This window comes from Nelusetta ayraudi, unplaced genomic scaffold, assembly GCF_046127955.1.
Source record: "Nelusetta ayraudi isolate G7.1 ecotype Tasmania unplaced genomic scaffold, CSIRO-AGI_Nayr_v1 ptg000019l, whole genome shotgun sequence".
In the NCBI taxonomy this organism is placed as follows: Eukaryota; Metazoa; Chordata; class Actinopteri; order Tetraodontiformes; family Monacanthidae; genus Nelusetta; species Nelusetta ayraudi.
In genome coordinates, this window is record NW_027466069.1 from 2,525 (window position 1) to 15,936 (window position 13,412).

A 13,412-nucleotide genomic window follows, 5' to 3' on the forward strand; every position below is an offset into this window, starting at 1 on the left:
TGCCATGTAAAGTGTGGTGAGGAATGATCTCCACCTACACACACACACCCCAGCAGCTGCAACAAGGCCACAGTCCCGGACCGGCCGGCACCGAGCCGCTGCCCTGGATCAACTGCAGCTCCAGCTGGCACACACACACACACACACACACACACACACACACACACACACACACACACACACACACACACACACACAGCTAAATGGGATGTAGCCTCCCAAGAAAAAAGAAAAATAAACTGTGTACTTTTACAGTTTTATGTTTTTTTAAAAGTCACAAATCAAAGGCACTTCAGAAGTTCATGTGTAAAAAGCAGCTTTTATAAAAAGTTTTTAAAAAATGCCACCAAGAGTTCAGCTTGGTCCTCCAGTGGTGGTGCTGGGGGGGCGGGGTCAGCAACCAGCTGGTCTAGGAGGAGGGGCAGCAGCCCGAAGAGGCGTTGTGCTTGTGCAGCAGCGACATGCGGCTGAAGGTGCGAGAACAGGTCCCACACTGGTACTTCTTGACCTGGGAGTGGGTCTGCAGGTGGGCCCGCAGGTTGGAGCGGTCAGCGAAGGCCCGGCTGCAGTGGGGGCAGGCGAAGGGACGCTCACCTGGGGGGAGGAGGGGGGGGGGGCAGTTAGCACCTGGACACTTCAGTTACATTGATACACTGATCATCACTCATAGCTTTGCTGCCTTGGTTGGAAGCTCAGGGACTGAACTAAACTCGGTTGCTCTGTACCAATCAGGTGACAGTGAGGTGGTGGTGTGCGTGGTCAGTGGTCACTCACCTGTGTGTGTGCGCATGTGTCCCCGCAGCAGCCAGGGTCGGGAGAAGGCCTTGCCGCAGGTGGAGCAGACGCAGGGCAGCGTATGGGAGCGGATGTGCATCTTGAGCGCCCCCACGCTGCTGTACTCCTTAGTGCAGTGGTTGCAGGGGTACACTGGCCGGTCCGAGGGCTCCGGGGGGGGGCAGGGCTGGGGGATCTGAGGCAGGAGCTGCTGCTGCTGCTGCTGCTGGTGGTGCTGGAGCTGCAGCTGGTGGGCCGCCAGGGCCTTGGCGCTCTTGTAGCTCTTGCTGCAGCGACTGCAGTGGTAGAGGGGCGGAGCCACGTCGGGGCTGGGGGGGTCGGAGGTGCGGCCGCCGTCCTCCTCTCCCTCGCTGCCGCTGCTGCTGCAGGGGGAGGAGCTGGAGCTGCAGCAGCTGCTCAGGTCCACCGGGCCCAGGATGGAGGCAGGGGGCGTGGCCAAGGGGGCGGAGCCACTGGGGAACATCTGGGTGACGTAGCAGGTGAGGGGGGAGACGTAGCCCTGCAGGGGGAGCAGCACGTCGTCCTGGGGGGAGGGCGGGACCACCACTGGGGGGAGGGAGGGGAGACTGTTAGTCATGTGATCATCTACAGCAGCGTTTCTCAACTGATGGCCCGCGACCCTCACTTTTCCCTTGACATGGATTTTCAAATGTATAAATTTACACACTTATATACATGAACTCAATTCAATCATCATTGACAGGACAGGAAGTGGGCCAGCGTTGATGATGATGGTCCTGAGACTCCAGCACTAGTTGACAATCAACTGGTCTAATGTGGCTCTAAACTGGTTTTCATTCCTGGTGTCACAGCAACACTGAGGATGTTTTCTCTTCCTGAGGCCCCGCAGTGAGGAGCCCCAGGGAGGAGCCCCAGGGAGGAGCCGCAGTGAAGCCCCGCAGTGAGGAGCCCCAGTGAGGAGCCCCAGTGAGGAGCCGCAGTGAGGAGCCCCAGTGAAGCCCCAGTGAAGCCCCAGTGAAGCCCCGCAGTGAGGAGCCGCAGTGAGGAGCTGCTGGTGGTCCGGCTCTGTGCAACCAGGACCACCAGCAGTGATTCTAGACCCAGCATTGGCAAACTACGACCCCGGGGCCAAACTTATTATTATTAATCAGTAAGTAATAAAATATTTGTTTCATACATTTTTTCCCTGTGTTTTCAGTCATCTCAATGAAGAGCTACAGAAAAGTTGTTGCCACTTTGCTTTGCCTCGTTTTCAACCGACATTAAAACAACATGTTTTCTACATATCCCATGATAGATACACTGTAGGACCCACGGTGGCCCATCAGTTGCCCCCCCCACCTGGTCTATACTGAGGCCAGAGGACCAACTCACCGGAGTGACGCTCCCAGTAGCAGGGCTTCTTATTGGTGGAGGACTTCCTGACCAGGAAGGAGCGCGGCATGATGAACTCTGTTGCTCCGCTCGACCGGGACCAAGGCAGCAAAAATCAAAAGCCACGTGATATTCCAGCGACGGTGCGGGGTCCAGGAGGTGTCGGTCGGTCTGTCGGTCAGTGCGCAGCCGCAGCTCAGCAGAGTTGAGTCCAGAGTTTGAGGAGCTCCCTGAAGTTTCCTCCTCATATAGCGACGAGGCGCACGAGCGGTGGGCTGGGCGGTCACGTCTCCGCCCCCCTAAGTCACACCCACCCCTCCTCCCATACACCCCCCTCCCCCAGGGCACCCCCTCCCCACCTCACCGCAGGTGCCCGAGTGCCAGCAGAGCTCTTACAACAAAGCGCAAATCTAATTGCACATTTCACGGTTCAAGCGGCGCACTCTTTACCTTGCCCCCCCCCCCCCCCCCCCTCCTCCTCTTCCACCTCCACCTCCACCTCCTCCTCGTCACCGCGCGGCTGAAGTTACAAACTAGTGTTTTTTTTCTGAGCAGGGATGAAATGAAAGCAGCGAATCAGTCAAACAGCGAGTATCGATCTCCACTGATCCCAGAGTCTCAGCTGAAGTGTCGTCCTGTAAACTGAAGCCTCAGCGCCCTCTGTTGGCTCCTAAAGCAACTACCAGCACCGCCTCTGCGCGCAATAATTCTTTTTTCAAAATATTATTTCATCGTTTCAAGCTCACATGATGACAGTTAGACAGTTTGGTGTTGGATTGAAACAGTTGCGTCACCAGGCAGAAATCTAATTGGATTTTGTCATGGTTGGTCTCGCGCAGAGACCACTCCTCGTGGTTTGGGGGACACTGAAACACCTCGGGACCAGCTCGGTGAGGTGGAGCCTCCCTGAAGGTTCGGGACACAGCTCGCTCTGTCTGTCTGTCTGTCTGCAGTTTATCACACTGTCAATTCATCATCAGCTGCGCCGCTGCAGGAACTGGCCGCAGTGAGATGAAAGAGCCGCTCTTTCCCTCACAGCAGGTTCGCAGCACGAGCTGGGCGAAATGAAGGACGCGAACAATACGGCGGTGTGACCCTGGAGAGGTTCCTGGCAGCGCTGCTGCCTTCAGGAGCCTTCAGGGACACGGCGAGATGATGTTCAGCTCTTTACCTTCATTTGGCTCCAACATGCCAAAGATGTTGAAAATCACCCCATTGCCTAATAGTTGTAACTTCACTGTAACTTTAAACGCAACAAATATTGATCTTTGAAGACATTGCTGGGATTAAAGTAACGACCATTCCATTTGAATTCAGAGTTTATTTTTTTATTTATTTGTTTAGTTTGAGGGGTGTGATTCATACCGGCCAAGAGGAATCGTACGGATTAAAATTAAAGTAGCAGTTGAACAACTGTGTGATTTATTACTGTAAAGTCAAGGGGCAAATAAAAATGTAGATCACTGGACAGACACATGGGGTTGCAGCTGAGTTCATGAAAGTGACTGATTAAAAAAGCTTAACTAGATAGAGGGCTAGAGAGAGAGAGAGAGAGAGAGAGAGAGAGAGAGAGAGAGAGAGAGAGATGGATGGATGGATGGATGGATGGATAGATAGATAGATAGATAGATAGATAGATAGATAGATAGATAGATAGATAGATAGATAGAGTGAGCTACCGCCTCTCCGGCAGCTCGGACCTCCAGCTGCTCTGAGATCAGTGTGCAGTGCACCTGTCTGCAGGCGCCATTGTCGCTGCATGCCCAACAGTTCACACATCGTTAGGGGCTCGTTGACGCCGACGCCACGTAGACTGGAGGTCACGGGGGGAGAGGGGGGTGGGGGGGGATAGGGAGAGAGGTGGGGTGGGCAGCAGTAAAAACAAGGGGGCGAACAGCGAAGGCGCACGTGAAAGTCATCTGACTCGTGTTTGCGCCACCGTCAGGTGTGCGGTTGTTCCAGCGCGTCTTCGCATTTAGTGCCATGCGGGCGGGGGAGGCTTGAAGTTGTGCAGTCTCGGAGGGCGCGCGCGTAAAAATAGACAAACGGGCTCGGAGCGAAAGCAGCTGATTGCACACCGTTCAATTTGTCCCTCCGCGCAGGCGCAGTTTGCACACAATCTGTTCCAGCGGGGCTGCACTGATCCCGTGATACACACACACACACACACAGATGCATAGTTTGCTCCATGGAACAGATGTTGTGTCTTCTCTTTCTGTCTGCGCTGTAGCTGCTGAACGACACTCACATACCATCAGTGTCAGTGCAGCGGGACATCAAACCATCGATGCCCACAGATGCAGAGAATGATGAGGAGTACAATCACCTGCATGGGAACTCAGTGCAGGGTGGACACGGGTAACCTCTATTGTTGTGTTGTCACAAATGTATGGAACACACAACTTGTCAACATGAGGGGTCTGTGATACGAGTTTACATTAAAGCCTGGAGAGAGAGAGAAATCACTCACACTGACACAGATCAGTGAGTGAGTCGTTCGACTGTAGTAGCTCATAAATGTATCTTGGCCGGGAGCGCCAGACGAACAAACGAAAAAAGAAAAAGTCTCAAAAAAAGAATGAAAGAAAACTGTCCAGTAAGAAAAACAGGTGTAGCGAGCGAGAAAGAATCTGTGGTCAGTGGTGCTGAAGCACATTTCAACAAGGCCTTCACTGTTGGACAGGCTGTTGTTGTGTTGTTGTTGTGTTGTGTTGTTGTTGTGCTGCTTTCAACCTGAACCAAGCTGGCCCCTCTGGTAGGTTTAAAGGAGAAAAGCTTCATTTTGTGGGGAAGCGGTGCGTGCAGGTTGATGCATTGTGTGAAGCAAGGACACAGTTGGGATTTTGTTTTTGTGACTAAATTTAAAACCTTGCTTCTCTTTGCCTCCTCCTGCTAATGCTCGTGTGTGTTTGTTGTGTATAGATTGACTTGACTGTTTCTTATTCATCATGGTTGAAATATGTAAGGTGTGTGAGAAGAAGGCGGCTGCCGCTCACCCTTGGTGACTCCAGACCTGCTGATTCAGTCTCAAGTGCAACACAAGTCCACCGGGGCTTTTTTAATGCACACTTTACATTTGAAAACAGCGCCGCCTGTCTCCCAGTGTGTTGTCCTCATTCACAGGGAAGCTAACGACACGCTAACGACCGCTTAATGCGCATTTTACATCGCTGCTTTCATTCAAAGGGGCGTGACAACGTTGCACATTGATGAGGTCAAAGTGCTTTTTGTTGGTGCACCAATTCAGAAGCTCCACGGGAGATTTGCACTGGTTGGTCAGCGGGGGAGGCACGCAGGCAGCAGAGATGATCCACTGGATTCACTGGATGTGAGATGTTGAGACATGAGATGTTAACTCAGGCAGGATTCGGCCACAATATCAACTTAAAGCAACAATGTTCTTCAAGTATAAGAGCACACACATTGATCTTATATCTAGATTATAAAGGCAGTGAGGAATGTGTTCCACTGTCCAATGCTGCTAGAATAGCGAGCGCTCTACAAGCTGTGATGGTGAACCCTGCCCAGCGCTAAGCCAAACCCTCTGCTGCAGTTCAACTCCAGAATATTAACATCTCACCATCATGAGGAGAGATGTGATTGGCTGAGGGGCTGAGGGCCTCCCATCCTGCTGCTTTGTCCTCATGCAGCAGCTCAGAGCAAGATAGCCATCGCTTATGCGCACGTCCACTTGCACTGTTTTCTTTCCAGACACACCTTCTGGTACGATGCACTAACGACTGGGCCTGATGAGCCTTTTGTTGCTGCGCTCACTCGGAGGATGCGGGGGAATGCGTTTGCATTTGACTTGAATATTCACGAGTTGTGTCGTCTTCTTGCGCCGAGGCCTTGGCTGCTTGGGGGTTGGAGCCTGGTGGTGTTGTTGTTGTTGTTGTTGATGGTGTGTTGTTTTAAGCTTTAACTGATCTCTTCCCTCCGGTAGCTTTCCTCAGATTAAAACAAGAAAACACTTCTTCTTCTAGTTCTCAAAATAATTAAGTGGCTGTCATTTCAACAACAGAGTCAATGTGACTATTTTCACTTCTGAGCAAATAATTGAATTAGCTTTGTTTCCTGATGTATCACAGTGTTTTATTCTTATTTTGTACTTTCTACATTATGCTATGTATATTTGCTCTATTTATTTATGCTACACCAACATTCTACCTCCAGATATCTCATATTTCTATATTGTGTATGTATCTCAGCTTGCATATAGATTGAAGTGAGTTGCTGCTCTTCTGGAACTGGGCGAACGGCATTTCTTTGTGGAATGAATCACTGTCCTGTTTCTTTTCCCGATGACAATAAAGAAAGTCTAAGTCTAAGTCTAAGTCTAAGCAGGTTGCTAATACTGCAACTACAACTCTGACTCTTTTTATGCTCAAGTGCCAAGTACACAAATGCATTTTATTTCAAGTCTGTCCAGCTAAAAACACTCTGATTGTTTTTTGGCAAGTAGTGACCACTTGGGTGCATTTACTGATAATTGATTGCGTTTTCTGTCCAGACACAGACAGACAGACAGATGAAATCAGGCCCTTCCACGGCCGGACGTGCTGATTGAATTAAAAAACAGGGAACTTTCACACCAGAAATCTCCTCACACTCACTGCGAGTCTCTGCGTTTGTCTGTTTGTTTATACATGTGTGAAATGGAGTGTGTGCGTGTGTGTGTGTGTGTGGAGGGGGAGTGGGGGTTCAGGGGTCCATAAGCTCAGCAGGAGGGAGATAAGATTATCCCAGTGGAATGCAGAGCTGCTTTTATGGACACACACTCCCACACACACAGTCTGTACAGACTCCCTTTAAAATAAATGATTATTCCAGCAGACACATTTTCAATAAGCATCCCTGTGGATCAGCGACTGGCTGAGCAAATGGAACAGTCACAGTCCATCCACTGGCTGAGCACATGGGGATGGTGGAGGTGCAGTGGGGAGGTGGGGGGTGGGGGGTGGGGGGTGTGAGGTGGGAGGTGGGAGGTGGGGGTGGGCTTCCAAGATGCAGCTCCATCCAGGGCCTCATCAATAGAGAGAAACAATCATCACACTCACATTCACACCTAGCAGCTCTTTGGTGTTGCCAATGAGCCCAGAATGCAGGTCCAGGGAGGAAGCTCCAGTTCCACCCTTCTTATCTGCACTGTCTTGCAAATGTCCTCCTCCAAGGTGCACCAGAACCTTCAAGGACATCTGGAATTGCTCGCCCTCTTCTTTTCTCTTCTCTTCTGTCTGTAACACAAGGGGCCTCTCCCTTCATCATAGTTGATGGTGTGAAAATGATTTCTTGTATTTATTTGCAGTGTAATATTTCCCCAGTCAGTCAATGAAGGCGTTGCAGTCACAGAGATGTGGTCCATGTTTTTAATATGAACCCAAGGCTGGCAATTCATTTCCTATGTGCTTCAGAATGTGATTGGCCTCCAAATTTCTGAGGTTTCGACCTCATCCAGCAGACGACCACATGGTCTCCCTTTCAGTCGCTGTTTATGACGCCATGAAAGGTTATTGGAGGTCACTTGTTGATGCTCTGGTTCTAAAGGCTTTTGTCTGCTCTGGACCTTTTTCATCCTAAAGCTTCATGTTTACATTTAAAATGTACAAAATATTATGGCAATATAACAATTATTATTATTATTATTAGTAGTAGTAGCAGTTGTAGTAGTGGTAGTAGTTTATAGTAGCAGTAGTAGCAGTAGTAGTTTATAGTAGTAGTAGTAGCAGTAGTAGTAGCAGTAGTAGCAGTAGTAGTTTATAGTAGCAGCAACTGCAGCAGCAGCAACAGTAAATCACAGTATGGTGACCTAAATGATCATGTGGCGCCCCCTAGAGGGAGCAGCTAAAGGAAGATTAAGAAGTAAGAATTTTAAAGCTGTCTGTCTTCTTTATGTTTTATGTTTTAATGTTAGAATATTGGAGGAGGATGGTAATGAATCATTTCACCCCTGCAGAAGTATCATGACGTGATAGTACGAAACATAACCAAACACTGTTCTGCTGTTGCTGGCAGGTCAAACTTACTTCACCCTCACATCCCTTGATGTCACAATGTGAACTAAACGGGAATGAGCGCCATCCAGCGTTATCAAAGTGTACTACTACACTGAGACGGAGTTCCAACGATAACCACAAGGGGAAATAAGCGCACGTTTGATGTAAACACTCACAAAAACAGGTTTGCTTGTACAGACTCACTTGACTCTTCATGACTAACAGAGACACTGTTAGCAAAGATCCACCTTGATCAGCAACTGTGGGTGCAGGACAATGATCGTTGTTTTGAATGATTTCACTCAGTGCAAATCAATACATTTGATTCAAGTTGCGATCATTTAGTTTGATTGGTAGGAAAGTTGTGCAAAAAAAAGTCAACAAAGAACATAAGTTATCAAAAGGGGAGTTGGCGCCATCTAGCGTTTGCACCTGTTGATAAATAGGCCGAGGAACTATTCCAAGTACAACCGCCAGAGGGCAGTAAAACACCAACAATGTCCATGTCAGCAGTGGTTCCGGGTCAGCGGTACCAGCAGCAGCAGCCAGGTCATGGATGTGGAGGTCAGTAACATTATGATGACAGTGAGGAGAGAAACATGCAGTGGAAAACATCCACTTATTGCAGAAAATAGCAGTGACGTGGACCAGTACACAAGCAGCTGTCCACCAGGTGAACAAACACACAGGTGAGTAGGGAGAGAACAAAGGTCCATTTTCAAGCTAAACAGAAGAGCAGCTTTGCACGATGGCATCATTTATCCAGAATCCTGTCGAGGTCTCTCAAAAAAGTGCTTTATAAATCCAATCATTATTATTATTATTATTATTATTATTATTATTATTATTTAGATGTATTTTAGACCCATTTAAACTTGATTTTAGCATCATTTTCTATCTTAGAAGAAGCCAGTTGCATTCTGGTATCAAAGGGCTGTGAGTGTTGGTGAGCACCTGACTCACTGGCTCACTGGCGGGGCCAACACACTGACCATTCACACAGGCCTGCTTTCTCAATGCAGTGGCACCTTGTGCAAGCTGCAGAGGATGTTTCCTCAGCAGCAGTGTCAAACTGTCTGCACGGGAACGTAGTGCAAAAAACATTGCAATGACATCTGCAGTGGATGTACAGAGCACCATCTGAGTGTTAGGAGAGAGAGAGGGGGGGGAGAAAGAGCTGCTGACTTGACCTTGGGGGTCGTGTTGTAAACTGAGGTGTTCAGGTCCTCTGTGTGCTGAGTAAGTGGCTTGAACTGTGGAAAGTGGGCCGTGTGTGTGTGTGTGAGAGAGAGACCTGTACAGTGGTCTTGTTTCACGCTGGCAGATGGCAGAGTGGTGCGTGGCTAGCAGCCGTGCTGGACGTGCTAACAGCAGGAAGTGTGTGTGTGTGTGTGTGTGTGTGTGTGTGTGTGTGTGTGTGTGTGTGTGTGTGTGTGTGTGTGTGTGTGTGTGTGTGTGTGGCCTCTTTCTCTTGTTTCTCCAGTGCAGCGTCGTCCCGCTGCTGCCCTCCTAACTTTCTGGCCCAGCTCCTCCTGCAGTGAGATGACAGCCGACTGAGGCTGCAGTGTCTTGATGACGTACGAACAAACAGGGCTTTTGCTCGGTTTATTTTTTAATGTTTTTAGTAGCTATTTGCACACGTGGCACAGAGTAGAGATTAAAGTTCCCATTTCAAGGTGTTTTTAATAGAAAATGAAAATACAGAACCACGCTTGGTCAGTGGAACAGGAAGCAGTTCGGTCTTCAGGTGGTTGCAGGTGATGTGAAAAGATGTGGAGCTGCCGGGGATTGAACCCGGGGCCTCGTACATGCAAAGCACGCGCTCTACCACTGAGCTACAACCCCTGCGTGACGTCAAGGGCGCTTTTGGCTTGACTTGCCGGTGACGGACGGACGTTATTTTGGTCCCAACTTGAGAGCGAGTTGTGTAACTGTGGACCACAACATCCACCTGTTTGTTTCCGCACTGTTCACTCCTTCACTTTACAACTTTATTTTTCTTCTTGTTCGTGAAGTTCGGCGGCAGACGCCCCGAGTGCCGCGAGCGGAACGGACGCAGATGGTGACGTCATAAGTTTTGTGTTAACGCGCCTGCGGACTTTGACATCCGAAATGTTGACTTTCCCTGTTTCACCCTCGCTTGAAGGATTTTTATAGACGGCAAGGCCACGTTGCGGTCAAAGTCAAGGGACACGTCTGGGCACGCACCCCAAGGGGGATGGGTCGTAACATAAAGTGTATCGTCATGACGTCATCCAAAAGAAAGTTCCATGTTGTGTTGTCTCCTGATGGCTACGAGGAGCAGAGAGTGTTGATCAACCCTGCAGGAACAAGAGTGACTGGCCTGCTGCTGAGGAGGCCTTGTAGGGACAGCATGGGACTCATGCATGACCCTGAGGCTGAGCATGGTCATAGGACAGCCTGGGAGGGGGGGTCAGGAGGGGGAGCAGGAGGAGCTGGAGGAGGAGCAGGAGGAGGAGGAGGCTCACTGGTTGACATCTGCCCTGTTTTATAAGTTAGTTGTCCAGAGAGTACACCATGGTGTGTGTGTGTGTGTGTGTGTGTGTGTGTGTGTGTGTGTGTGTGTGTGTGTGTGTGTGTGTGTGTGTGTGTGTGTGTGTGTGTGTGTGTGTGTGTGTGTGCTGCAGTCAGGGTTATCTGGGGACTGTTGGGAGCAGCGTGTGCTGCAGTCACACTGTAATGCAACAGGAGCTGCAGAGAGGAATTCTTTATCTGTGGTTGCACACTTCCAGCAGACAGCAGAGTGGTGGCCGCCAGCCAGCCAGCCACCAGCCAGCCAGCCAGCCAGCCAGCCAGCTCACTTAGTTCAACAATGTTTATTAATAAACACAAAGAGAAAAGGTTGTGCAGTGCGCAGGCAGACACAACCAGATGTTTGTGTGTCTCATGGACTCCATCCAACGAGGGCGGAGTGAGCAAATCCAAAAACACCCAGGAAAGTAAAGCCAAGCGGGTTTGGAGGAGGTCTGAGGCAAAACTACAAGACAAAGGCAGCAGCACATTAATGAAAAGGAAAACTGCAAAGCAGAGAGGAAACCACTGCAACAGCCCGGAGACTGAAGAGAGCAGAGAAAACAGGAGATTACAGACATAATATAATATAATATAATATAAACTTCAAACTACAGACCAGAATATGTGACATGTATATTCTAGTGTGTTACGTGTGCAAAAGTGAAGGCAGTCACCTTGTGTGTAGCTGTAAAGATGCCGCTGCATTTTTATGCCACAGTTATTGTTGTTTTTCCTCTTTATTATTAATATCACTACTATCCAAAAAAGGAACTCTTTTAACTGCAAGTTGGAGTCGCAGGTGAACACATTATTATGATTGTTTACATCGAGGGCACCCTAGTGGCAGAACCCCCATCCTGCAGTGTCAGGTGGCTTCCGTAACCTTTAAACAGTCTCGCTATGCCAGACACTTTCCAAAAATATCCAACTTTTTTCCCAAACCTGAAACATGAACAGCCTGCTCTCTTATGTCATGGCAGGTAACACAAACTGCTGCTGGCAGCACACAAGCTCTGACCCAGTATCATCTCAGACTGGACGTCTTATCAGCCAGCAGCAGCAGCCCGAGCCAGCGGGGCCACCGAGGCCTCAGAGGCCTGGGAGGAGGAGGAGGAGAGGAGGAGCAGGAGGTTGTGTAAGTGGTTGATTCGTTGTGTGCAGGTGTGGAGCTGCAGTTGCAGCTTCACACCTGCAGGGAAATTTACTATGTTGTATTGAATCATTAGAAAAAAAACATAATCATCCTTGTTGGTGATGATGTAACACTTTTTGCTGTTTTGTTGCTTGTACACTGTCAACAACGCACTGCAAGAAAAAACAACAGCCAACAAAACACACAGACAGACAGGCAGGCAGGCAGACAGACAGACAGACAGACAGTAGGACAGGCAGGCAGTAGGACAAGCAGGCAGGAAGGCAGACAGACAGACAGACAGTAGAACAGACAGGCAGTAGGACAGACAGGCAGACAGACAGTAGGACAGGCAGGCAGACAGGCAGTAGGACAGGCAGACAGACAGGCAGGCAGGCAGACAGACAGTAGGACAGGCAGGCAGACTGACAGTAAGACAGGCAGGCAGACAGACAGTAGGACAGACAGACAGTATGGCAGGCAGGCAGGCAGACAGGCAGACTGAGTGACCCTGTGAATCATTGGGTCACAGATGTGAGGTGTTGTCAAATCAAATATCTCCTCCCCACAAACAGGTTCCCTGAGTGTCTGCAGTGTCAACACAGCACAGAGCTCTGAGTCAACATGTGCATGGCCACGCCTCGGCCTTTAAACACAAACAACACGCAGGCCTGCTACACGCATGCATGCATGCATGCATGCATTCCATAGTAAGCCGCAGTCAGCTGGCTGAGGCCTGGCATGCAGCTGCACTAGCAGCTTCCTGCACAAGGAGGCCCCCGGCTGGTGAAAGAGGCTGCTGTGACCTTTCACCCACTTCCCCTTTCAGATGGTGGTGGAGGTGGTGATGGTGGTGGTGGAGGTGGCTGTGGGAGTCCTGGAGGAACTGGTGTGAGAGCTCCACTGGGAACAACAGTGACAGACAGTGCAGCTCGAGATATCAGCTGCCTTCACACACACACAACTCTAATAACCCTTTCATCAAACACTCAGCATGTTATCAGCAGCCTGATGGCAACAACTTTTACAACATAACACAATGTGAGGCACCAACCAAACCACACACACACACACACACACACACACACACACACACACATACACACACACACACACACACACACAGACTGTTCTGGCCAAAACTTTGTGTTTGCGTGGTTGCGAGGATCCAGATACTATCAGTGCTGTGTGTGTGTGTGTGTGTGTGTGTGTGTGTGTGTGTGTGTGTGTGTGTGTGTGTGTGTGTGTGTGTGTGTGTGCGCGCGCATTTGCATGAGTTGCCTAGCACCTGGTAACTGTATAGGTTGAAACCTTATCTGCCTGCTGAGAGGAGCTGCGTCTCTCGCATCATCTCTCACTGCTTTGCCAAGGTCCACGTCAGAAGAGTGTGTGTGTGTGTGTGTGTCAGTGTGTGTCAGTGTGTATGTGTGTGGGGGGGGCCTAGCCTGCTAGCTAGGCGGGGTTCTTTTGTGTGCAGTTTGACTGTGGAGACGTTGAGTCACGGTATCATTGAACAAGGTTGGACAGGCCTGACACTCACAGTCATCTTCTGAGCTGTGCCTCATGAAGGTGCGGCTGCTCCAGGGTTGGACCTCCTGCTGCCTCGTGACCTGCACTCAGTC

At 49.8% G+C, this 13,412-nt stretch overlaps 1 protein-coding gene and 1 non-coding gene across 2 annotated transcripts; both read right to left on the bottom strand.

Annotated features, from left to right (window-relative positions):
• Nucleotides 1–343: 343 nt before the first annotated feature.
• On the bottom strand, nt 344–2,422 carry snai1b (snail family zinc finger 1b). Its single transcript, XM_076026068.1, has 3 exons — nt 2,131–2,422; nt 775–1,341; nt 344–594 (listed from the first exon to the last, which is right to left on the bottom strand). Exons 1-3 carry the CDS (start codon nt 2,198–2,200, stop codon nt 410–412), a joined length of 822 nt encoding a protein of 273 aa, XP_075882183.1. The 5' UTR covers nt 2,201–2,422; the 3' UTR covers nt 344–409.
• A 7,474-nt stretch (nt 2,423–9,896) lies between these two features.
• On the bottom strand, nt 9,897–9,968 carry trnaa-ugc (transfer RNA alanine (anticodon UGC)). The gene has a single exon. It is a non-coding gene; the product is annotated as a tRNA-Ala (tRNA).
• Nucleotides 9,969–13,412: the final 3,444 nt, after the last annotated feature.

Excerpts from the sequence above, each read along its gene's own strand:
- snai1b (XM_076026068.1), bottom strand. The coding sequence starts at position 2,200 with ATGCCGCGCTCCTTCCTGGTCAGGAAGTCCTCCACCAATAAGAAGCCC. Across the intron at positions 1,342-2,130 it reads CTACTGGGAGCGTCACTCCG|TGGTGGTCCCGCCCTCCCCC; the intron begins GTGAGTTGGTCC and ends CCCTCCCCCCAG. Across the intron at positions 595-774 it reads ACACATGCGCACACACACAG|GTGAGCGTCCCTTCGCCTGC; the intron begins GTGAGTGACCAC and ends TCCTCCCCCCAG.